At 34.0% G+C, this 27,126-nt stretch overlaps 1 protein-coding gene across 5 annotated transcripts in view; it reads left to right on the top strand.

Annotated features, from left to right (window-relative positions):
* Ppp3cb (protein phosphatase 3 catalytic subunit beta) overlaps window positions 1-27,126 on the top strand; it is a 49,441-nt gene that overhangs the window by 17,251 nt on the left and 5,064 nt on the right. For 2 of the 5 annotated variants that reach the window (XM_028758507.1, XM_028758510.1), the window contains exons 4-12: window positions 2,385-2,496; window positions 6,583-6,728; window positions 6,991-7,130; window positions 7,233-7,310; window positions 7,413-7,507; window positions 10,390-10,515; window positions 16,543-16,620; window positions 22,997-23,078; window positions 23,799-23,896. In XM_028758507.1, coding sequence (XP_028614340.1) covers window positions 2,385-2,496; window positions 6,583-6,728; window positions 6,991-7,130; window positions 7,233-7,310; window positions 7,413-7,507; window positions 10,390-10,515; window positions 16,543-16,620; window positions 22,997-23,078; window positions 23,799-23,896 — 955 coding nt within the window. Of the gene's footprint in view, window positions 1-2,384; window positions 2,497-6,582; window positions 6,729-6,990; window positions 7,131-7,232; window positions 7,311-7,412; window positions 7,508-10,389; window positions 10,516-16,542; window positions 16,621-22,993; window positions 23,079-23,798; window positions 23,897-27,126 lie in introns of all 5 variants that reach the window. The other 3 variants (XM_028758508.1, XM_028758506.1, XM_028758509.1) reach the window with 2 other exon arrangements.

Raw genomic sequence — 27,126 nt, 5'->3', positions numbered from 1 at the left:
TTTTGCTCCTTCCTTTTTAATTGTATAAAGTATGAAAAATACAGAATGGCCTGTATTTTCTAACATGTATCTCTTCTTTCTTTAAGTGAAAAATGGGACCATATGAAAACATTTTTCTCTATCTGGTTTTCATATATCTATACACTATAATGTCTTTATAAACTGGTAAATATAAATCTAGGGTCATTTTAATAGCTGTACTATCTTCCATTGGATAAACAAGCAATAACTTGTTCGACACTTAGATTCCCAAGTCTTTTTTCTCATTACAAAGATACCTTATTGGGACATTGTAGTCCTACATTTTTGTGTATTTACCCTATTTCTATAGGACAGATTTGTAGGTGGACTTGCTTAGTCAAAGCTCTGTCAGTATATAATTTATGTTACACATTTAATATATTCCAACCAGGTTTAAGCATTAACACAGATACTGGTTAATTTAGTCCTCACAACATTGTGATGAGGTAAGTACTACTACTTTATCCATTTAATACACAAGGAACCTAAGGATTGAAGTTAAAGTAACTTGGCCAAAGTTACATAGTAAGTGGCACAGTCAAGCAATCTGACCCTAAGCTTCTGTTTTTATTGTATGTCCTAAAGGGTATTGAGGCCTTCTTCTTCTTCTTCTTTTTTTTTTTTTAAAGATTTATTTATTTATTTTACATGTGTGAGTACACTGTTGCTTTCTTCAGACACACTAGAAGATCCCATTATAGATGGTTGTGAGCCACCATGTGGTTGCTGGGAATTGAACACTCAGGACCCCTGGGAGAGCAGTCAGTGCCCTTAACCTCAGAGCCATCTCTCTAGCTCCTAAGGCCTTCTTATGTAGCAAACTTCTGTTCTACTTAGTGTTACATGTATCCATTTCTAAGGAATTTTTAGTGTACTGTACTTCTCAGTAAGGACTTTGGGACTGTGTCCATTCCTTCCCTTAGGAATTTTATTCTAGTTTGTTGTTGTTCCCATTCGTAATTTTATTATTAAACCCTTTACTCTTTTCTGAGTTACCTCAAGGCTTTAAGAAAAATTACAAAATGGTCCCGCCTAACAAAGAATTTAGTATAATTAACAAAATCAGAAGGTAAAACTTAGTTGTTACTGAGCACATCAGTGTATATGTACTCGTTTAAAATTATTTTGTAGCTTAGTTAATAGTAGATTTACTATTACAAAAAGAAGATAAAATATCAAAAACAAGTACAGTTTAGTTTTAGTAGATACTGGTTCTATTACTTTTTTTAAAAAAAAAAAGTCTAAATAGTTATGCCTGTCAATGAACTTGGTTAAAATAATTTTTCTTTTTGTATTATATAAACATTTATTTCTACATGAAATAGTCCCTTTTAATAATAAAATGTTAGTTTTTATATTAAATCTAGAGAAATTCATGTATACAAAATGCTATCTGTTTCATTGTTTTTATATTATAAAAATTGTATTTTCTTTGAATTGAAATAGATCAGTGGTTCTCAACCTTCTTAATGTTGTGACCCTTTAATATGGTTCTTCATATTGTGATGACTCCCAACAATAAAATTATTTTTGTTGCTACTCTGTAACTATAGTTTTGCTACTGTTATAAATCATAATGTAAAATCTGTGTTTTCTGATGGTCTTAGGCTACTCCTGTAAAAGGGTCATTGGACCCACCCTCTCTAAAATGTCATGACCCTAAGGTTGAGAACCGCTGGATTAGATCATAAATACCTGCTTTATATAAGGAGTCATTTGCAAACCACAAAGCAAACATGAAACGTGGCCCTTGTGTTAGGTAGCATGGCACAATGCTTAAGATGAAAGATGAAAGGATCAGACTTGTTTTTATCCTGTAGGAGCGTTGTGATTTTGGATAGGTTGCTTAGCTTACTGTTTTAGTTTTTTTATATATAAAATAGAGGTAATATGATAATTGCTTTTTGACCTTTTGGCTAAGATAAAGTGGGAATGCTAGTAAATATTTCATTGTTTGAGGAGTAAAAGGAAAACTTTTTGTTAGTGAAAAATTGTAAGGCATTCTAGTACTCAGCACATTATAAGTACTCTATAGATATTAGCTGCTATTATTTTTGCCTTATTATCTTTGCTAGTATACTTCATGAAAGAAGCCATTTTGCTAAGCTATATTAATCTGTAAATGTAAGTAATTAAGCAGATTAACTTATTGATTCAGCAAGTATTCATTACTCTTCTATTTGCTAGGAAACTTTTCTAGGCACATCAAAAGTCTGATTTCATGAAGTTTATATTTATTAAGGAATAAAGAGCAATAATAAAGAGTAATAGAATTTGTTAGGATAATATAGTTAGGAGAAAAGAAGCAAAGATTAACTTGGTTAAATATAAGGAGAGTTCACAGGAAACATTTTTTTTTTCAGTGTGTCTTATATTTATGGGTCTTGAAGATTCTATACCCAAGCACATTATTCCTTCTGAGAGGCAACCATGAATGCAGACACCTTACTGAATATTTTACCTTTAAACAGGAATGTAAGTACTTTTAGGGGAAATATTTCTAGCTCTTTGGTGTTCCTTTTGGGATGACATGGGAAGTAAGAGATATGAAGACTTTACAGTGCAACACTTAAAAACATATTCCATGGCCACCATATGTACACTTTTGAGAAAAAAATTCTTAAGGTATTTCAAGTCTATTTTCTATTAAATTTTGTAGATGGGGCCATGAGTAGTTTGGGTTTTTGTTTTCTTTAAAGTGACATAATTTTATATATTTATAAAGCATGTATAGTCTTAATGTTAACATTATTTTTCCTCATAGGGAAATCCAAGACCAAAGGGGTGGTGGTGTATTATTGTTCCATAACAGATTTATAAAAATAGATTTATTTTTACTTTATGCATATGAGTATTTTTGCCTGAATGTATATGCACCACATGTATATGTGGAGATCAGAAGATCCCCTAGAACCTGAGTTACTGATAGTTTTACACTGCCATGTGGGTGCTTGAACTTGTACTCTGGTGTTCTGCAAGAACAGTCAGTGCTCTTAATCCCTGAGCTATTTCTCCAGTCCTCCATTACAAATTTTTATGTCTCAATTTTGAGACATCCTAAAAAGTATAGATTATTTATCTCTTCATCATTATAGACCATTTCAAAAGTACTATTAATGAACTCAATTTTTCCTTTAAATTTACTTTTATTTTAAACTATGTGTGTGCCTGTGTGTGAGTATGTATGTATACACGTGTATAGGTACAGGTGGAGGCCAGAGGCATCAGATCTTTCTGGAGCTGGAGTTATAGGTGGTTGCGAGTTACTCAATGTGAGTGCTGGTAACAGATCTTAGGTTTTCTGGAACAAGTGCACTTAACCACTGAGCTATCTTTCCAGACCTGAACTAAAATTCTTTTTTTTTTTTTTTTTTGGTTTTTCGAGACAGGGTTTCTCTGTGTAGCCCTGGCTGTCCTGGAACTCACTCTGTAGACCAGACTGGCCTCGAACTCAGAAATCCACCTGTCTCTGCCTCCCAAGTGCTGTGATTAAAGGTGTGCGCCACCACCGCCCGGCTGAACTGAAATTTTTAACCTATAACGTTTATCCCTTTTTTCTTTCAACTAAAGTAGTAATAATTCATAAGCAACTATATGATATAGAGCAGCGTGGGCCTTTTCTCATACTTAAACTTGGGCTGATTTAATTAATATCTGCAGCCATATTAAGTCTTTGAATTAAGTTCTAAAAATAGGAATTTAGTTACATGGTGTTAGAGGGACCCCTTGCAAATATAAAAGTCTGTAGATGCATAAGTCTCATAAAAATTTGTAATATTTGTTTATAATGTGCATTGCCTCTCAAATACCTTAAACTATCTCTAGAACATCTTTCATGCATAATATGGCATAATGCTATGAAAATGACTAAAGTTATTGTATTGTTTAGGAAATTCTGACAAGGGAACAAAGAAGTCTATGTGTTTATTATGAAGACTTTTTTTTCTGAATAATTTTGAACGGAAGTTGGCTTAGTTCACAGATAAAAGAACCTATAATACAGAGAACTGATTATAATTTTAGAACTGATGAGGTATGCTGGCACGTGTCTTTAATCTTTACCCTTGGGAGGCAGAGGTAGGTGTTTGAGGCCAGCCTCATCTATATTGTGAGTTCAAGGACTGCATACTGAGACCCTATCTATAAAAACGGAGAAAGAATGAGTAGGGGACATAAAGACAAAGAAGAAACAACATAGAATATTACAGATACAATCATCTAATTTCAAGAATGAAGCAATCAAACATAAGATGAAATGTGGACCAGGACTACAAAGAGAAACCCTGTCTTGAAAAAAAAAAACAAAAAACAAAAGCAAACAAACAGAAGAAATGTGGAAATACATGTTTGATCTAAGAGATCAAATCAAAATTTTTATTAGACTACATTACTAAACAATTTGTCTGTTGTTTATATGCGAAGATACCCTTGTTGCTAGTTGTGTAGGGATTTTTCTTTCTTTAAATTATTTTATTTATAGTTATGTATATGGGTATGTGTCTGTGTAGGAGTTGGTGAATGGTAGTGCCAGGCGCATCTGAAAGTTTTGGAATATTTATAGGCGGTTGTGAGACTTCTGATGTAGGTGCTGAGACTCAAAATTCTCGTTCTTTGAAAAGCACCAAGTGCTCTTAATTGCTGAGCCATTTCTCTAGCCCCAGGATTTTTCTTACGTTTGGTTGTCACTACAGATTATGGTGTAGACCCTTAGGCATGTGTATATTTTCTCATATTTAGACCTAGGAGGAGGAGACCATCGGACCTCCTTAGTATTAGCTCTCATCATCCATGTGCTTACCCTGTGGGGAAGATAAACCTCTATCTTGAAGTCAGAAATAAATAAGGGGAAAAGAAAGAAAAAGAACTTAGGTCTTTTTGTTTTTCTTAGATGACTATAAAATATTCATCAAAGATGTCACTTAAAATAATTAGGAATTTAATGAACTATTAGATTCAAGAATGTACAGTTACTTTTTTTTTAAAGATTTATTTTATTTTACGTAAGTACACTGTAGCTGTCTTCAGACACACCAGAAAAGGGCATTTGATCCTGTTACAGATGGTTATGAGCCATGTAGTTCCTAGGACTTGAACTCAGGACCTCTGGAAGAACAATCAGTACTCTTAACTGCTGAGCCATCTCCCCAACCCACACAGTTCCTTAAAAGTAAATGATAGTTTGATTTGATATGTTTCTGTATTGGCTTCCTGCTTCACTGCTCATTTTTGGTCCTTTAAGTGGGTAAACTTTGAATTTTATTGTAATGATGTGGTGGTCTGTCTATAGTAATAATTTTAGGATTATTTAGTATTAGAATTAAGTTAGTGTTAAAAGTTTAATCTCAAAGTACAGTTTTAATTTTTCTTTATTAGGCCTATGGAAGTTCAAAGTTGAACTTTTTTAGAGACTTCATTTACCCTTTTTTATAATATTTTATGACTGTCTACTACATATCAAAATGAATTTAGAGAGAACAAATATTTATCTTTATGAGACTGCTAACTGTGGAATTTCTGTTGAATCTTAGGATGGAAAGGGTTTTAAAAAGATCTATGTACAGTAAACTTAATGTTGTATTTCTGTGAATTTTGACAATTGCATAGTAGTGGCCATTACTATATTCATGATACAAAAGTTTTCTTCTGCCATAAATTCATTTTTGCTGTGTTTTTAGGATTTTTTTTTCTTTTTCACCCATTCTCAACTTACGACTAACTGATGACCACCACTCTGGTGTTTTCTGTGTTTCCTTGCTTTCACTTCAGTAGTCAGTTTAGAAGATTTCCCTATAACAATTGAAATTAGCTATTCAAAACTCACTAAAAATGAAAAAAAGTATAAAATGTATAAAAAAGAGAATATGAAAAATCTAGTATTTTTGTTTTGTTTTGTCTTTATTTTTTTTATTTTTCGAGACAGGGTTTCTCTGTGTAGCCCCAGACATCCTGGAACTCACTCTGTAGACCAGGCTGACCTCGAACTCAGAAATCCACTTGCCTCTGCCTCCCAAGTGCTGGGATTAAAGGTGTGCGCCACCGCTGCCCGGCCAAAAATCTAGTATTGGTGTATATTTAAAAAATAACTGGGCCAGGCAGTGGTGGCACACACCTTTAATCCCAGCACTTGGGAGGCAGAGGCAGGCAGATTTCTGAGTTGGAGGCCAGCCTGGTCTACAGAGTGAGTTCCAGGACAGCCAGGGCTACACAGAGAAACCCCGTCTTGAAAAACCAAAAACCAAAAAAAACCCATCCAAACAAAAAAAAAACAAAAAGGAGAAAGAAAGAAAAAGACACTAACAAAATAAAATAAAAAAAAAAAATAACTGGGCCTGTAAGATGGCTCAGCAGATAAAGACACTTGATACCAAGCCTGATAATCTGAGTTTGACCATGTTGTAGAAAGAGAGAATTGAATTTTGCAAATTGTTTTTTGATTTTCATATATAATGTCATATACTTGTATGTACACACATATATATACAACTAAATACATGTAAAAACAAATTTAAAATACCTAAGAATTTTCAATAGAATTTCAATGCTAATATTTTTCTTTTTCAGGTAAAATTAAATATTCAGAAAGAGTCTATGAAGCTTGTATGGAGGCTTTTGACAGCTTGCCCCTTGCTGCACTTCTAAACCAACAATTTCTTTGTGTTCATGGTGGACTTTCACCAGAAATACACACACTGGATGATATTAGGAGAGTGAGTATAGCCAGCTTCTGAAGTTGGTTCCTGTTAATGATAGTTTTGATTAGAGAGTCTTTAAAAGCATCAATTTTTTTCTTCACTGAAAAGATTAGATAATGATAAAAATTTATATATTGGTTAATAGACTGATTCAAGGAAATAGCTCCTGGTCATTTAGAACAATGCAGTAGAGACTATACTCAAAGTTGGGATCACTTTCTTATGTGCATCTTGTCTTTACTTGATAAGTTATTTCTTTATGCCTTTTATTTCACAGTTAGATAGATTTAAAGAGCCACCTGCATTTGGACCAATGTGTGACTTGCTATGGTCTGATCCTTCTGAAGACTTTGGAAATGAAAAATCACAAGAACATTTTAGTCATAATACGGTTCGAGGATGTTCTTATTTTTATAAGTAAGGAAAAGCATCCAAGATTAATCACATTTTTGCTATGTAACAAGTTTATGCTTCATATGAGAAGAATTATTTTACTTAATTTACTCTTTTCCCCTACAGCTATCCAGCAGTGTGTGAATTTTTGCAAAACAATAATTTGTTATCGATTATTAGAGCTCATGAAGCTCAAGATGCAGGGTAAGAATTCTGTTTCCCAGCCCAAAATTACACTAAAATACAATCAAACTTAGTAACCATGATTGATGCTTTACGATGCATATTAAGCTATTTGTTTTGCAGCTATAGAATGTACAGAAAAAGTCAAACTACAGGGTTTCCTTCATTAATAACAATTTTTTCGGCACCTAATTACTTAGATGTCTACAATAATAAAGGTAAGATGTTGTTGATAAACAAAACTGTATAGACAACTTAGCCTTTTAAATTACTTTAAAAATAATATCGGGCATTGTTTGAAACTGTCCAAATCATAAAAAACTAAGATATAAGGGAGGGGTGAGAAAAAGAAATAAAGCTCAAAATGTTCAATCAAGTTGTATGCAGCCTACTTTACAATTGTTGCTTATAAAGCTGTTTCTAAAAGTACTCTGTGTTAAGCACAGCCACAGATGATTTTGAGTCAAGTTCTATCACTGATGAGTTTCCTAAGCTCCTCTCTTAAATCTTCCTGTGTAACAGAGAATGTTTTCACGTCTGCGCAGAGTGGCTGCTCTCACCATTTATTTGTATCATCTACTTGTTTACTTTATCGTGTTGTTTGTTTTATGTTCACCAATACAGGTTTTTTTCTTGTTTTTTTTCCCCTTCCTTTTCTTCTTTTTTTCAGTAGTGTTAAATTGCTTCTGCAAGATTTGAGGGGTTTTGTTCTTGTTTTTGTTTTTTTAAATAATTCTCTTTGGTTTACTTTTAGAGATACCCTTCTCTTTCTTTTATTTGTTTTTAAACTTTCCCTTATACCCTTCTTCTTTACTTCCTATTCTAGGCATCTATTTCTCCCCTCTCCCCTTTCTCCTAATTTGATCTGACTATAAAGATTGGATTTCATTTTATTCTGAACATAATTTACTGATTGAAAATGCTTCAGGTTCGTAATCTAGTTAAATATGTTCCAGGGACATGGAAGATGAGATGGGTTTTACGTAGTTCACATCTTTGGAGAAGGAAATTAAGAGGCCAGATTCTATTCTGTCTCGACATGTCGGGAATTCAGTAGAAATCATAGCTTCAGGGTCAGACTAGTTTAGATGTACCAGGAGAAAAAACCAGAAGGTTAAAGATGTTTAAAAGTACATTTAGAAAGATAATGAGGTCATTGCTAAATGTGGGTCATGGTTTGAAAAAGTTTTTGATGATGGCAGATGAGAGTTAAAAAGATTCAAATATTAGTCTGGGATTAAACAGCATGCTAGATAATTTTCATATAGGATATGCTATAAGAATATATAAATACTCAATGAAATATGGCTTCATTTTTTTTTAAGAACCATTTCTAAGTTTATCAAGATCAAAACTGATTGGTACATCTGTCTGCCAGTACCCAAACTCTTCAGATGTGTTTTCTCTTAATGTAAAAGGAGCAAATATTCACTGTTAAGTTGATTGCTGCCTTACTGCTTATCCTTTGTCAATTTGACTTAAGAGGCTAAGGAAATCAGTTTTTAATTTTAATTTTTAAAACTGAAACTCAAACCACTAAATGCTCTGTTAGAATCAAATGTCTCAGTAGATCTGATTTGTGTATAAATGATATTAATGATTTGAGTGTTTATATAGAATGGGCATATTTGTGATGTTTAATTCTCACCAAAAAGGCAGTTTCCTGATTTTGTATTTTTTCTCTTTTATCCTTTAAGTAAAAAAAGTCTGAAAGGTTGGTATCAGCCCATAGTCTCTGAGAATAGCTTTAAGATGTTTTTGTTTAACATGTGAGTTGTATAAGGGGGAAAATTATATTCGTGAGTTAGTAAATGGTAACACAGGTTGAATTTGGTTCTATGCTAACTAGAATTTTAAATGTTGGATTTAGTGTCTCCATTTCAGTGCTTTTGGTTAAAATAAAAGAGAGAGGAGGATAATCCACCTGATCATTATATGAACAGGCCTTTGTAGCCATACTTTCCCCTGTCATGATGTATTAATCTGTCTGAGATCTAAATCACTAGGCAAACTAATCATGAACTGAAATCTCAGAATTATGAACCAGTGTAAACCTTTATTTCTATGTTGAAAAAAATCACATACTTATAAAATATTTTATACTTTTTTAATGGTTTCATCTGGAACACATTCTCTGATCTTTAACTTGTAAGATAGGGTAGACATTTTTATTTCATCTTATAAATGAACAGATTAGTTAAATGGTACTGAATTACATAGCCAATACATGCTGTGTTTCAGTTTTGAATATATCCCTTCTAATTCTGTGTTCCATAAAGTAGTATAACCAGTACCTGAAACTTAGATAGGTTATGGTCATCTCATTGTATTGGAACATTAGAAAGATATCTAAAATTGAGGTGAACATGTATTCTGGGATTTTTTTAGTTATACTATTATTCTCTTCTGTTATTTTAATAAGTTATTGTTTTCCTAAATGAAGTAAAATGCTCATTTGAAATAATCTGATTTCATACACTAAGTGTAAGAAACACATTTATACATTCATAATTTCTAAATTGGTGAGTTTTTTTATTTGTTTACTTTTTTGAATTTAGCTGTTCTTATTAGATTGTCTGCAGTCGAATTTCTCAACTTTGTGAGCTTTAAAAAAAACTAGAAAATTGCCCATTGCCATTCTGTGTTTTCCATAAAAATTGATATTCACAATTTTGTATTTAGTAACAATATATGTTCATCATTGGATTATAAAGTAAAATAAGCATTCTGAAAGGAATCTGAAAATTTTTATTAATTATTAAACATTTTATATTTTTATATATTTTAAACTGGGCGTGGTGCCACATGTTTTACTCTCAGCGTGCAGAAATCCTAGACAAGTGGATCTCTGTGAGTTCGAGGCTGATCTAGTCTATATACTGAGTTTCAGGCCAACCAGGACTGTAATTGAGACCCAGTCTACAAGAGAAAAATAATGTGTGTCATTGCAAAATGAATTCATTCCTGTTTCCCACTATCTAACTTGGGTCCTACTTGTTCCTATATCTCCCTCCTCATAAACAGTTACTGTGTTTGATGTATTTGATGGTCTTCAGGCTCAAGATAGTTTTGTTATACTGATGTTCAACTTCCCTTGCAGCTGCTGTACTAAAGTATGAAAATAATGTGATGAACATTCGACAGTTTAATTGTTCTCCACATCCTTACTGGTTGCCCAATTTTATGGATGTCTTTACATGGTCTTTACCATTTGTTGGAGAAAAAGGTATGAGTTTTGTTTTTGTTTTTATTTTTTGTTTTTGTTTTTACAAAATAATGATTTCTTTTACATTTACTCTAGTTTATCACAGATACATACTTGCTAGAGGAAATTGAAACTTGGTTCCACTGTGCTTACAGCTATACTTGTGTCTGTGGGTGTGGATATGACAGCCTCAAAGATATTTTGGGTCAATGTTTACAGCCCCCATGAGTGAGGATGTCTGGGGGGCTGGGAGAAGATTTATAAATAGCCTGATGTTGTCTTCAGCTGTTGGATTTTCTTTCATTTTGAGTCAAGCATAATCTTTTACGGAGGGTTAGCTTTGCTTTGGAGTGGATGCTTCTGTATTCTAATACCATTTGTGAAGATTTCACAGAAGTTTTTTGGGAGAATTTAGTAGCTGTCATTTTGGTAGTATTCTCAGTGGAGTAAAGAAATCCAGGTTTTTCTCACCTAACAATTCTCCTATATCAAAAAATAAGCTTTTTTTAAAAAACAGAAATGATTCTTTCTGACAAATGTTGAGAAATAACCATTAGAACTTTTACTTTTGAGAAATAATCATTGGGCTTTTAAGGAGATAATAACTGCTGTTTAAGATTTTTTTCCTAATTATATAGAATTCTTAGGATTTTTGTTGCCATTTTCACAATAGTATTCTTTCTTCCTCCCTTTTTTTCTTACTTTTTAAACAGGGCAGTGCATCAGATTTCATATGTGTCAAATTTACAGTCTGAGAATACAGAGATAGACTTACACAATTTTGCTCTATATCCCCTCTATTTTTTCATACCTCTTCCATGTTATAAAATGTGCCACCTCTGCCAGGGCACTTTTGGGTTCTAAAATTCAGAGTTAATCATTACATTGTATATGTTATATTAGAGTTTTAGTAGATTGCCTTACTCTTCATTTACTCAGTAGGTCTGATGTTAAGTTTATATGGAGATAGAATTACCCACGTTAGCATTTGAGAAGAGGACTAGTTAAGGGCTTAGGTGAAAGGGATGCATTACACTTACAACCTTCTATCTTTGGGATATGAGAAATAGTTCAATCATAACATCATCAAGCTAAAGGGAATTTAAGAATTCATCTTGGTCACTTTGTTGTCTCTAGGCTAGTTTGCAGCTCAGTTACTTTTAAATGAGAGTGGAGTATTGGGATCAGGATAAAGCAAAGAGGAAAGGAGTTAATTTGTACATTCTAATTTAGTTATCTTACCTCCCTGTACTATTTGATAATATCTAATGTTTCTGCCATGAGTGTTTAAACAAATAGATATCACAGCTTGTAAATATATTTATTAATTTATATTGTCTACTTTTTGTTTAGAGATCAGAAAATTTAAGCTGACTTCTATATTTGTCTGCTATAAGTGAAGAGAGGATAGAGAGTAGTAAACTACTGTTGATATTCCTACATTTGATTGCTACCAGATGATCTTTAGTTCTTTTTTAAAATTTTTTAAAATTACATTTATTTTGTGTGTATGTGTGCGTGCACATGCACATGTGTCATGCACACGTGTGGAAGCCAAAGGACAATGTATGATAGTCAGTTTTCTTCTACCGTGTTGGTCTCTGGGATAGAACTTGGGTCACCAGGCTTGGCAGTAAGCATCCTGATCCACAGAGCCATCTTGCCAACTTTGGTAGTTCTTTTGCTACTCTAATGCATCATATAATTTTGTAAGAATTGGAAATGTAGCGGTGGGAGTAAGAGGGTAGAGGCAGTCAGGAGTTTGAGGCCAGCTTGGGTTACATACAGTACTCTCTGTTCCTTGGACCTTGATAGATGGCTCACTAGTTAAGAGCATGAACTGTTTTTCCAGAAGACCCAAATTCATTTCCCAGCACCTGTGTCAGGTGGCTCAAATCTACTTGTAGCTGGAGCTCCAGGGAAGAATGAACACCTTTGGCTTCCCAGAATACCCTGTCTCCAACAAACAAACAAACTCTTGTCAGGTGTGGAAATACTATAATTTTATGAACATTTTTTCCCTGTGGATCTCCTGTGAAGTATAAGAAAGTAAATATCAAAAGATTGGTAGTGTCAGTAAGATGTTTCCAGCTGGTAGAAGTACTTGCAATGAAAGCCTAACCTCTGAGCTTAATCCCCTAAACTCACAGTGGGAAGAAGAGAATCAATACTTGAAGTTTCCCCCTTACCGCCACGTAAGTGCTAAGGATATGACACATAAGTGCCCCCTACATACATCATATACATGATAATAGTGAAATTAAGTTTTTTAAAACTTAAAAAAGAAAATAGAAGATTAGTAAAGCTGGGCATACGAGCGTCTTCCTGTAATGCCTGTACTCAGGAGCCTGAGCAGAAGTATTGCCACAAATTTAAAGCCACATCGTATACTTCAAGTCATCCAGGGCTACAAGAGTGAGACTCAGGCAATACTCTTGTCTTCAGCCTCCAAAGTATGGGATTATAGTTCTGACCCATCTCCTCTGTTTTCAGAATTTCATTGAAAAAAAAAAATGGATGTGGATGTAGCTTATACTTTTTTGGGTTTTGTTTGTTTTCCCCCAAGACAAAGGTTCTCTGTGTAGTCTTGGCTGTCCTTGAACTGAAGAGATCTGTCAGCCTCTGCCTCCTGAATGCTGGGAATAAATGTGAGCCACCACCATCTGGCTTACATACATAATCTCAAAATTTAGGAGATTGAGGCATGAGGCTCAGGAATTTGAGTTTCAGGTGAGCCTGGGCTAGCTTTCCCCCACCCCATCTCAACACTGAAAAAATTCAGTGCATATTAATATTATGAATTTCTGTGTACCAATTATCCTGCACAGTTATTAAATCACCACCAATCGTTTGTCATTAATATTCCTATTCAACATTACTTCCATATTTCTAAACTGTTTTGAAGCAGTTTCTTATTCAGATATTTCAGACTATCTCTAAAATTCTGGAGACTCATTTTTAAGTCTGCGTAAAAACATTCATTGATTTCTTAATACAGAACATATAAGACCATTTTTTGAAAATGAAAAATTGATCTGTAAGTATATGTACATGTGGGTAACACTTTTCATATTTTCTTCTTTTGGGAGATATTTCAGGACAGGGTTTCTCTGTGTAGCCCTGGCTGTCCGGGAACTTACTCTGTAGACCAGGCTGGCCCTGAACTCAGATCCACCTGCCTCTATCTCCTGAATGCTGGGATTAAAGGTGTGTGCCGCCATTGCCCAGCCCATATTTTCATATAGCTAACGTGAGTTGGTGAACTCTTGTTTATTACCCCCAATTTAAGGACCTTTGTTTGTTTGTTTGCTTGTTTCTTTCTTTCTCTTTCTGAGTTAGGTTCTTTGTAACTCATGCTGTTTAACATAAATGTCTCTGAATTCATAGCCCTCTTGCCTCATTCTCCCCAGATTACTGATGTGTGTACATGCCATCCATCCTCATTTAGTGGTTTGGTTTTTTTTTTATGTTTTTAGGACACTTCACAAATTTGTAAGTCATCATTGTCCAGGAAGCCATGTTAATCTCTGGTGTTCCAGTTTTAGTGTATGTGCTGCCAAAGCCAGCATTAGTGGTCATTCTTATCTCTTCCTCTTACCACTCATTGTCAGCTTTAAGCAGCTCCTAATGTATGGTCTCAATGTATTTGACAATTCACATAAATGGAGGCGTACAGTATGTAGTAGCTTGTTTTTACTTGTATATTTCATTCCAACTCCCTTCTCCCATTTCTGTTTTGTTTTTGTGTACATGTTCATCTATAAGCTGGTACAGGTATGTGTAGGTGCTGGTATATACACAGACATGTAGAAGCCAGAGGACAAACTTGGGTGTCATTCATCCTCAGGTGTCTTTTACATTGATTTTGAAATAGTGTCTTTCACTGACCTGGAGAGCAGCAAAAAATTTGGCTGGTTCCATCTTTCCAGCTCTGGGATTACAAATCCGCAGCATCATGCCCACTTTGATTCATTTATTTATTGAGACAGGGTCTTACTCTGTAGCTGTCTCTGAACTCATGTGTACCAATCTAGTCTTAAACACACAGAGATCTGTCTGCCTTTGCCTCCCAGGTGCTGGGATTAAGGGCAGGTGGCACCACTTCTGAAATGGTCCAGCTTTTTATGTGGGTATTGGTCATTGAACTCAGATCCTCATGCCTGCACAGAAAACTTTATAGATTGAGCTCTCTCCCCTGTCCTGTTTTTGGTTTCTGTTTTTGAGACTAGATCTTACTGTGTTGCTTAGGCTGGCCTGAAACTTGTGATTCTTGTGCCTTAGCCTTATAGATGTGATTATAGGCCATTGTACCATCATTCCTGTCTTCTGTAACATTTTAAAGATCTATCCATGATCTATCCATCTGAACTTCATTCCTTTCTATGATTGAATAGTACTATATTGTATTGTGTGGATATACTGCCTTTTGTTTATTCATTCATAATTATGTTTCATATTATTTATATGTACATATTATATGTATGTACATACTCTAGCTATAAATCTCTTATTAGATGAATGATTTGCAAATATTTTCCCCCCATTCTTTGGGTTGGCATTTTACTTTGATGATAGTAGCTTTTGGTTTTGGTTTGTTTTATTTATTTATATTTTAGTTTTTATTTATTCATTTTACATCCCACTTACTATCTCCATACCAGTCACCCCCTCCCACAGTCCTTCCCCTCTTCTCCTCTTGAGAGAGTGGAAGCCCCTTCTGTGTATCCCCCAACCCTGGCACATCAAGTCTCTGCAGGGCTAGTTGCATCATCTCCCACTCAAGCCAGACAAGGCAGCCCAGCTAGAAGAACATACCCCGTGGTCAGGCAACAGCTTTTGGGATAACTCCTGCTCCAGTCAGGACCCACATGGTGTGTGTCAGGGATAGGTCCAGCTTGTGTATGTTCTTTGCTTGGTGGTTCAGTCTCTTGAGTGCCCCACGTGTCCAGGTTAGTTGGTCTTCCTACAGAATTCCTATCTCCTTTGGGGCCCATAGTCCTTACCAGAACTCTTCTATAAGTGTCTCCAGTCTCCATCCACTGTTTCACTGTGGGTCTCTGCATCTGTCTGAATCAGCTGTTGAGTGGAGCCTCTCAGAAGACAGCCATGCTAGTAGAATCCTCTCTGCAAGCATAGCAGAATATCATAAATATTATCAGGGATTGGTGCTTGACCATGGGATGGGTCTCAAGTTGAGCTGGTTATTAGTTGGCCATTCCCCCAGACTCTGCTCCATCCACTGTCCCTGCATTTCTTATAGACAGGATAAGTTTTGGGTTGAAAGTTCTGAGCGGTTTGATAATAGTTTTGGAAACATAATTTTTACTTTGTCTTTGAAATGGGATCTTCTTACGTTGCCCAAGCTAGAGCCACACCTGAGATGAAACAGTTATTTTGCTTCAGTGCTATGAGTACAGCATTAGCACATATTCTGTGCCTTGTTTCAGAGGTTTTTGATTTTGATGAAATTTTATCTAATTCCTAAGAACTAATTACCTTATTTATAAATATTTACCCCCACTTTTTTCCTTAGTATTTTATAGTTTTAGTGACTTTCCTTCCATCCTGAGTTAGCTTTCATATTAGTGTACTATGGGCAGGGAGGGGGTCTGACTTGTTTCTTTTCAGTAGACATGCAATTTTGAAAACCATTCTATGTCTGCTGAGTTATTTTGGCACCCACATTTTAAAAAAAAATCAACTGAAATTTACTGTGAACTTTTATTTATGGACGTCACTTATAGGTTATAAGAACATTTTATAGTTTTTGTAACTTCTTGATAAAATGGAAAAGTGAAGTCTGGTTTATAGTTCCTTTCAGATGTTATTTATTGAAACTCTTATTATATTTCTTAGCAGATTTTTGGTGTCTTTTAATCTCAGTTTTTCAGAGTTCTTACCTGTTAAATTGCTTTCATTTTAAAGTTTTTTAGTTTTTAAAATTGCATCATTCTTGCTATCATGAGGTATCATATTGAATTATTGCTGTGCATAAATGTGGGCAATTGTATGTCAGCATCTAACATATTCTCTTTTCTTTTTGAATAGTGACAGAAATGTTGGTAAATGTTCTGAGTATTTGCTCTGATGATGAACTAATGACAGAAGGTGAAGACCAGTTTGATGGTATGAATACTCATCTTACTATTTCTATTATGAAATGATACCTCTTTAACTATTGAGGCTCAGTATACTCTGTATCAAAAAAAAAAAATCATTCCTTTCCCATGGCTATCCTATTTGATAAGTGAGAATTCACCCACTTCCTCACCTCAGCGTGTACACATGTGCATGGACGCGCGCACACACACATGCACACATATTTTAAGTTTTTAGAAAAATGTAGGGTTTTTTTGTAATGGTGTGGGGATTTTAGGAAAGGGGAAATTTGGAAGAAAAAACAGAAACAAGAAAATGGAGAATTGTTGAAAGGATGCCGTTCTTGATGAATACAGACATTACTTCTTGAAGAGGGCATTTAGTATAGTGTTCATGGCTTATCAGAAACATCTCTGAACTCCTACTATTGTATTCACTTCTTTATCAATGTAGGTTGTTCTAGGTTGTTCTCACCATAGTGTACTTATGTTCTAAAAGACCCCTGGCTGATTTGCTAGAGATTTTGGAAGTTTGTTTTTCTTTTTCTATAGAAATGAGGTTAAGCCGAGCAGTGGTGGCGCATGCCTTTAATCCTAGCACTTGGGAGGCAGAGACAGGCGGATTTCTGAGTTCGAGGCAAGCCTGGTCTACAGATTGAGTTCCAGGATAGCCAGAACTACACAGAGAAACCCTGTCTCGAAAAACCAAAAAAAAAAGAAAAGAAACAAAACGAGGTTATATGTGGTTGTTAGCTCTTATATAAACCAACAAATTTGTGTGCCTAATACATATTTATAGTATGTATAAAGGAATACCATTAAAAATTATTGGCTTTTATGTTTTCAAATTTTTACTTAATACGGTAGTCAGCATTGAGATTCTTTTTTGTACTAATTATTATCTACAGATTAGTAAGACTTAGTAGGGGGATATATTGCCTTTTTCCCCCTTCCTATTCCACCCTACATATTTTTTTAAATTTTGAAACAGCATCTTACTTACTTCAGACTGGCCTCAAAACTCACCGTGTAGTTGATGACCTTGTACTCCTAATCCTCCACTTCCTCATCACTGGGATTAAAGGCATGTGCCATCTTCCTTGGCTTTTTCTATTGTATTCTCTTATTACTGTACCTTTATTAATAACTTAAAAGCAAATTTTATGTCCGTTTTTTTGGAAGGGGTTGGATAAGAAAGTTTATTTTCTCCCGAGTTTCTACTTTAAAATATTTCATCATACATAGCTTATTTTTCCCTTAAAAATATAAGTAGTTGTAATTTCTGTATCACTAGGTTCAGATTCTAATCCCTTATGAGTGGCCCTGAGGCTTCAGGCAAATCATTTATACTTTTGGATTTATGCTTCCCACACTAATTTGAGTATTATAATAACTATTCATGTTACAGGTGTTGTGATATTATTCAGTTGATGATTGAAATAACGCTTGGCACATGCTTTGTATGTTTTTCAGTTTCTTAAATTTTCTGGCAATTTGTCACATTTGATGAAAATTTCAGTGGGTGTTTTAATTAGTTTATGTTAACTATGAGTCTAGTATTTTGAAAATAATGTTTAGCTTTCAAACTAAAGATTTCTTATAGCCGGGCAGTGGTGGCGCACGCCTTTAGTCCCAGCACTTGGGAGGCAGAGGCAGGCGGATTTCTGAGTTCGAGGCTAGCCTGATCTACAGAGTGAGTTCCAGGACAGCCAGGGCTACACAGAGAAACCCTGTCTCGAAAAACCAAACCAAAAAAAGGAAAAAATTTCTTATATAATTAGTACATTTACTGAAATTTATTCCATTATTTATAATTACTTTAGTTAGAATTAATTTTTTTGACACTTACAAAGTTAAGTTGAAACTAGTGGTTTTTTTTTAAATTCTCACTACTATTCCACTGCTATATTTAACATCTTTGTAGTCAGGAATTTGTTATTGTTTTAAGGTTTGTTTTATATCTAATAAGATTGGTAGAATTTTTTCACATGGTAATTTAACTTGTGTTTTTAAATATAACTTCTAAAAATAAGACATTTGCATTAGGCTGGTAGTATTTCCTTACTTTTGCTATTGTATTCTTTTAGTGTTGTTATTAGTGTTGCCAATAGCATATTAAGTAGGAGTAGTAAGAGGTTAGTTTCTTGTAATAAAAAGAAAACAGGTTTTATAGTTAAGGCTAACTTAGTACTTGGTTGAGTACCCTATTTATAAGTACTCAATATATCCTTCATATATTATATGAAGATAATACAGTCAATTTTTTAAAGACTTAACAAGGAATATACAAAAGGTTTTATTAACTGTTCAAACAGGGAAAAGAACACATAATTTATCAGCTGCCTAAAACACAGAAATTTAGAATATATATTCCTTTTAAAGAGCTTGTATTTATCTTAATGTTGTTTCCACCATAAGATATCAATTTTGCCAGTTTATTTGTTGTATTATTCTTGCATTCCAGGGATGAATTAAACTTTATTATTAAAGAGGTAGTATCACTTAATGATAAAGATAATAGTTTAGTAGTATCTTTCACTTTCATTCATAGCTATGTAGTCTTGGGAAAGCACTCAACTTCTTTTGGATCTTCTCATTTGTAAATTGAGAGATCAGAAAAGATGACATTTTATTCTCAAGTAACTGTTAAAGTTTTCTGCAACATTTGTGACATTGTTTCTATGGAAAAATACACTGAATTCTCTTTCGTATTCTAAAAGTAGATCTCCCTCTGTTGTCGGCATCACAAGTGCATTTCCTCTTCTCTTTTCACCCTTTCACTAAGTATTAGTATCAGAAATTCTGAAGAAGAGAAAAATATGAGTCCAGAGTGTATATAGGGGAGTGGGAGTGGTTTGGGAAAGAAAGCATTGAACGAATGGAGGAGGGTGGAGGATGTTAAGATGGACACTAAAGTTCAGCAAAGGATCCAGAAAAGAACTACTGGAAGCCCACCCATCCCCATGCTTCCATGCTTCTATGCTTCATCCCTTTTACCCTGTCCTTCTTTGTCACTCCTTGCTACTTTCCTTTCACCATGATGGCATGACTTCTCTCTTTTCTTTCTCTTTTTCTGAACGTCAGTTAAACAATCCATCCTATGGATATGGGAAGAAATATGACTTCAGAAAGACAACTTGTTAGATTGGAGTTTGCTATGGAGGTTGAATGGGGGTTTTTCTGTCGAAAAAGAGAGAAAGTTGGATTAGAGATTTTCCAGTGGCAGGAAACAGAGTATGTTTTATAGATTCACTTCTGAGATCTGTTAAAGTGGATAAAGACTCTTATTGATGGCTCTTTGGAACTCAGTATTGTTTGTTTAATGCTTATATGGGTTGTTTGGTTTTTTTCCCCCCAAGATAAATCTGCATAAACATTGCATAAAAAATGTGTAGCATCCTTTTTAGAGCTGTTACTCATCAACAAATTTCAATCATTAATTTCTATGATTTTAGAATGCATACATTTCTTTCAGATACTTATCTTTTGTCTTCAGTTTTGGTAAAAGAAATGCATAATCTATGTGTTCCAGCGTCACTGAGTTAAACTCTAGTACCTATATTATAATCATGTATCTTAGCATTAGAATGTAAGATCTGGAAATTTCAAACTACCTCTACTGCCTACTCTTAAAGCTATTTATTTGGTTTAAATCAATCTGTCACTATTTTTGCAAAAAGATGTTGCTTAGTTTCGCAGATTGGAAAACAGCACATTGTTAAATTTGAATCTATGCAAACATACTACAATTCAGATTCAAGAAATCATGTCATCCTGTCATGGAATATGGGAGACTCAACTTTTTTTTTTAACTAGGAGTGGTTGAGGCTTTTCACTGAGAAAAGTTACCTACATTTTTCCTATACATGGTACAGATTTTGCATATGTTGGTGTCCTTGAAGAACCACATGAGTGTGTATCTTATTTGTGTCATTGCTTTTCACTTAACATACTTTCATGGGCGGCATATTTCCTTAGGGTTATGGCTATAAATGTGTGATTGTTAGCACAGTCTTTTATTGGTCTTATGTGTTTTCATGTTTTTTTTTTTCCTGTCCCTGATTATGTCTATTTTCATCAAAAATTATAATCACTCTATTCATAATTTCTTTCTCAACACATATCTTTTAAGAAATCTTTGCTTTAGAGTTCTACCCTATAGCATCTGTCTTTTATTCACCAAATTCTACAGTACTACATTTTTCAAAATTTCAAATATGAAGGCCTTCATTTTTTCTCCCTTTCTTTCTACATTCATCCTTCAGTACCACTGCCAAGTTAAATTTCTATCTTTTTATTTGTCTCAACCACCTTTTCTCCATCATTCACTTCCTTTTTTCTGGACTCTCCATCTGAAGAACGGCTCATATATGGCAATAAAAAAGGTACAGACCAGACAGAGTAACATTGTTTTGAAATATGACTTTTATAAGTTACTTCATGTCCGTGTAAGTTGGCACATTCGTTGACTAATGTTTTGAGAGTCTTTTTGGGCCTTGTGAAAATTTAGCTTGACACTTATGTGAGTTAGTATTTGATGTTTTAGAAGTCATATTCCAAGACATCTGTCTTTCTGTGCATGGAAATAGTTTTCCCTCTTTTCATTCCTCTTGTTTTAAAATTTCATTCTTTTGCTTATTTGTAATGTTTTGTACTTTTCCCTGCATGATTAGGGGTGTTTGATTGTCTTATTCCCCAAAGAACTTTTAAAGTGGACATTTACTTTAATATGATGCATGATGTGTTTATAAATCCTGATTTGTACAGTGTGTTTATATTCCTTAAATTTTTAATTTGAATTCAGTATAGTTTTCATATCATTTGGTTTAACAAATATATAAATTAAGGCTGAAAAAACAAATGTATATTGCTATAGCCATCCTTCTTAACCTGCTACTCCTTATACAAATCAAACTATTTTAAAATTTCTGCCAATTTAAAAATAAAATCTATATTAATTTAATAGAAGAAAATCAGACTTTCTATCCTTGGAAAGTTATTTAATAAACTCAGGGGTTTGCTTTTTTGTTTTTTTTTTTCATTTGGGTGTTTTGGGTATTTTTTTTTTTTTTTGTCTGTAAAATAAGGAAATATACCCAGTGTGTCTTCAGATTCTGATATTCTTTGATACTTAACCTTTTTTAATTAATCTGAAGAACACGTCATTGATGCTGTAATGACCACATAGTTTTGGGCATGGAGCTTCAGTGCTCTCTATATTATCCTTTAGAGAATAACAAATCTCAAAACAAAACAAAACAAAACAAAACAAAACAAAAAAAAAGAGAATAACAAATAAGGTAACTGGAGCCCTGCTCTCTACATACATGCTGTTTTCATCCTTGAACTTGGGCTTTTTTTTTTTCCTGTTTCATTTTAGTTAGGTCTAGTCATCATCGTAGTTTTTAATTATATGTATTTGTAGTCTGTTTGAATTTTAAATGAAATACTGTCACCTACAACAAGATTTCTGCTTGTTCAGACCTCTGCATATCTAAGGTCTATTTTGCTCTAGCATCTTGGCCTTTCCTTGACCTTCTCTTCAACAGTGGTGCTTCCATATGCGTGTTTTTATGGTATTGAAGCACAGGTGTAAGGAAACACACTCCAGTCTAGAATAACTCTAGCTGCTATATATACGGATATATATGGTAACAGGACTGAGATTATTGTTCTTGCTAGAGATCAAGGGAAGAAAGAGTGATCCTTTGAGTCTGTCCAGCCAAGGAGCCAGTTCTTTTGTTGTATTCTTTTGCCAGCTTTTCAAGGGAGTCTTTTCTTACTGTTTATCTCATATTTGCCTATGGTTATTAAAGCTTGCATGATTTTAGAGGACAGCTAGTCCATGAATTTAAGAGATACTCGTATCTAAAATACTGTTTGTGGTCCCTACTTTGTGATCACCTTTGTATTTATTGTTATCTTTGTACATTTTTTGTAGATTAACTTAGAATGAAGAAGCTTTTTTTTTATAATATGACTTATTTCTAGTGTGCATGTTAAAGACTTTCGTGATAAACAGAAGTCTTCCATTTGTCTTAGTCTGCATGCTATAGGCTCCCATGAAAATTAAAAACTATAGGATTGTTCCTATTTTTTTGTCCTTTGGTTTGTAATCCAAGTTGGGCTCAAGTCTCCCCATTCCTCCCCTATTTTACTCCTCTCCTGATTAGTCAGTGGTATAAGATAATTAACTTCTGTGAATTGTTCTTATCAGTCCCCAATATTTGACAGGGCTGGACTAATCATTGAAGGACTGAGAAACTTTTTGGCATGAGTTATCTAGTCTCCTCCATGTCAACTGGTAGCAGGAGACCTGGTATTGATTTAGATGAGTCTGGAATAGGCTAGTGCTTGAGTGCCCTAAACTTGAGCCTTTTTTCTATTTATTCCATTGAAAGTAGGTTCAGCTGCAGCCCGGAAAGAAATCATAAGAAACAAGATCCGAGCAATTGGCAAGATGGCAAGAGTCTTCTCTGTTCTCAGGTACCGAAAAATTTTCCTGATTGTGTGCAAAAAAAAATTATTTCATTGTATTTTATGAGCATTGTTCTGGTTGATACTTAAAAGCAACTGGTTTTCTTTCTGTATTGAAACTGGTTGAAAGGTTATGTGCTGTTGAAGGGAATAGAAATTAATTTGAAGCTGGTAATGTTTTATTTACTTGCTTTTTTGTTTTGTGGTGCTAGTATCAAACCCAGGACCTAAAACATACTAAGCACACAGTCTGCCACTGAAATTTAATCTTGTGATGAAAGCACCAAATTTGTACCATGACAATCAGACCAGGATAAGATTCCTGGTGAATTTTCTCATCCATATATCCTATATCTGTTTTGTGAGAGTACAACTTAACCTTCCTGGGATTAAAATTTAGGAAGACAAGTTTCAGGAAAACAATATATACTTCAATTATAATATGTCTACCCTAAATGAACCATTTAGAATATGGGAAAATAAGTATCTTGGAATTGAGGAAAATATGTTACTAACAATGAATGTAATAAATTATATACATGGACTACATATGGGCCATAGCTCCTGTTTGTTTGTTTGTTTAAAGTAAATACTTATTGATAGATTTTTAGTTTTTTCATTTTTGCTTTTTGAAATTTTGAAGATCAAACCTAGTGCACTGGGCATACTAGGCAAATGCTGTACCTCTAAGCTACTAATCCTTATATTTGTTCAATTTCTCTGCTGTAGGGAGGAGAGTGAAAGCGTGCTGACACTCAAGGGCCTGACTCCCACAGGGATGTTGCCTAGTGGAGTGTTGGCTGGAGGACGGCAGACCTTGCAAAGTGGTAATGATGTTATGCAACTTGCTGTGCCTCAGATGGACTGGGGCACACCTCACTCTTTTGCTAACAATACACATAATGCATGCAGGGAACTCCTTCTGCTTTTTAGTTCCTGTCTTAGCAGCTGACATAAGCAGGGTACTATATGATAGGCATCTAATTAGTACCTGGCTAGGGCATAACATTAATAGAACGAGTTGTCTTTTAACTGAAAATAATGATCAGTTCCCCAGCTTTTCATAAAGTGATACGGGAGCAGTTCATGTCATAATTCTGAAATATTTATTCATTTGTTTAATGCACCCCTTTCTTTTAAAAGCCTCAGTCAAGAATGTGAATCAGGGATATACATATTACTAAAATGGAAATGTAATTCCAAGTTTCTTTCTTTTAAAATTTACGTAATTGTATTAGATAATGTTTATATTTTCAAGTATTTATTTTTTGAGTTAAAATTCTGCTTAGGCCCCAAAACTTCCTTTATTCTTTTTGCCAAAAGATTTATGCCAAGTTTTGTACCCTGGTAAATGATTAGTTTGTTTTCTGTGGTGTTTGTCAAATGTTCTATGTATAATTGACTGTCTGTAACATGCTGTTTCCTTCCTCTGCAGATATAGCTGCTTTCCTAAATCTGTCTGTCTTTCTTTAGGATAGCTGTATGTCTGTAAATATATGTTCAATTAAATTACTCTATCAGACGCTTGTCTGTCTTTTGATGTAGAAGCAGCTTTGTAGCACCTTGATTTTAGGTTTGCTGCATTTGTTGCTGCACTTGGTTCATTCTGAATATGAATGTAACGTTAGATATTAAGCTATTGTTATAAAGGGTTGAATTTAAATCATGTAAGTCAAAATTGAAAGGGTGTCATTAAGTGTGCCTTTATTTTGCATGAAAATAAAAAAATTATACGTAAAGCATTCCTGTAATCTGGCTCGTTGAATATTTTATGTTTTTTTTTAAAAAAGCTAACTTTATTGTTTTAAGCATCTGTGTAAGTACTGGGTAAACTTTGAAAGCCCATTACAGATTGAATAGAAGAAAGAGGTTTGAATGTTACAGCCAATACACAGAAGCACACAGTCTCAATTTCTTTCCCTTATGGATGGAATACAAAATTTGTGATGTGGAAAAAACTATTCACAAAGTGACTTTGACAGATCATTGTTCTATTAAAATGGCAGTGATAGATCTGTTGTTTTTACTACAGTAATTAATAAATTTTTAAAGTGGACAAAAAATGAGTTTAAGTATTTGAATAAATTCCAAACTCCCTTGTAATGTATTTCACTCAGTTTCAAAACATATCCTTTTTCATTAAAGCAGTTTTTGATAGACTTAATTTTTAGTTCATGTTGTTTTATCATGTGTTGTTACCACTGGTGCAAACAAGAAATACAGCTATAACAATTTGAATAGAAACTACATATAACTCCAGATTTATATAGTGAATGAGGGTTTATGTTTAGTTGGCTTTTGTTTTATTTTTTTCAGTTTTTGTCATAGTTGTAGAGATCTGCGAATCTAGAACCTTGAACACTACTGAGCCACCAACTATGTACCATCCCTAGATTTCTTTTCTCTTATTTTTGGATTTAAAAGAAAGCTCCTTATAATTTTCTTTGCCCTCAAATTTTCTTTTACAAATATTTTTAAATGCCAAAGAAAATTACATGAATGTAAATTAAAACATTAACAAAACCTTAAATATTCAGTAAAAATTTAAAAAATTGTTAGTAGTAAAGGATCATTTTTAATAATGAAAAGCATACCCTTTGTTTAGAAATGAAAAAAAAATTAAAAGATATCATATTTAAATAGATAAACTTAACAGTCATCTCTCAGCTATCCTTGGATATATTTCTAGTTTTATATTGTATCCATGGCAAATTCTGCTTTCAGATTTCACAGTTAGCACCTGCTAATTACATGCTTTGTTGACAGCTTGGTACTTCTATTTATTCTTAATTTGCATGCAGCCTGAAGCTCATTCCTTCAACTTGGAAACCACCCTCAACTGCAGGGAAGGTTTGGGAGACAGCCGCTTTGCTGAAGGGACTGTCTGTTCCCAGCATAGAGTGAGTTACTGGAAGGAGCTGAGCGTGAGGGGTCTAATTTGGGAAACTGGACAGCTCCCTAGTTTTGCTCTTGATGTTAATGGTTTGAGCATTTGGTTGAAGTTACTTCCCTAGCATGTGAAAACTTGACTTTAAAAGAAGTGACAAAGCTCATATAGAAACCACATCTTATATTTTACTAAAAGATTAATGTTTTAAATTTCTATGGATACAAACTTTGATGTTAATATATATGACTAAGAGGTAATATAAAAATGAATTTAATTCTGAGACTTCAAGCTTATTTTCAGACTATTGAAGTTCAGTATGTTTATTTATTTATTTATTTTTTGGTTTAGTTTTTGTTTTTTGAGGCAGGATCTTGGCTGGTGTGGAGTTTATAGACTAGACTGCCCTCAAACTTATCCAGGTCCTCCAGCCTCTGCCTTATGGCTGCTGGGATTAAAGGCAAAAGCACCACCATGCCCAACTCTTCTTTTTAGTATCTTTGAAGCTATTTTACATGTTTTATTTCTTGGGTGGAGAGTTTTGGTTTTTTTTGTTTTTGTTTTTGTTTTTACTACAACTTTACTGCAGTTTGATTTTTTGGAGTTTTGTATCTGTCCTCCACCCATAGTAATTTGATTGGGAATTAACCCTATAATTCTATCAACAACACAACCTATATGGGAAAATATATAGTATCTTTATTTTAATAATGCCAAATTATCATTTATTCATCATTGTATTGAACATAATAGCTAAAGGCAGCACTGTACTGACACTTATTAGCACTGTCACCTGTGTGATTGAAAATTAATGAAGGAAGGAGAAGTACAGTAGTGGCTTTAAGATAGAATTTTACAATTACCAGATGTTTCTAGTTTACTATTTAAGCTTCAGATGCCTATATTTCAATTTTAAGCCTCTCAGTTTGACAGAGTGAGTATATAGCTTACTACCAAGTTTCATAGCTTAGAAAGGATATCAGTAGAATTAAAATTTTTTATATAATTAACTAGGTAGTAATTCTCTTGAAGAGATCAATTTTAGTCTTAATTTATTACCATATACAAGTTGGAGAATGCTTCATACATAATCACTTTTAGTATCACAACCTCTTAAATCATATTCTGGTGGACATTTTTTTCTTCATTCAACTTAATGAAGAAAAATGT

Source organism: Grammomys surdaster, unplaced genomic scaffold (genome assembly GCF_004785775.1).
Source record: "Grammomys surdaster isolate TR1022 unplaced genomic scaffold, NIH_TR_1.0 126198, whole genome shotgun sequence".
NCBI classification, from domain to species: Eukaryota; Metazoa; Chordata; class Mammalia; order Rodentia; family Muridae; genus Grammomys; species Grammomys surdaster.
Note: the sequence above shows the minus strand (reverse complement) of the source record. Positions and strands in the feature narration are given on the sequence as shown.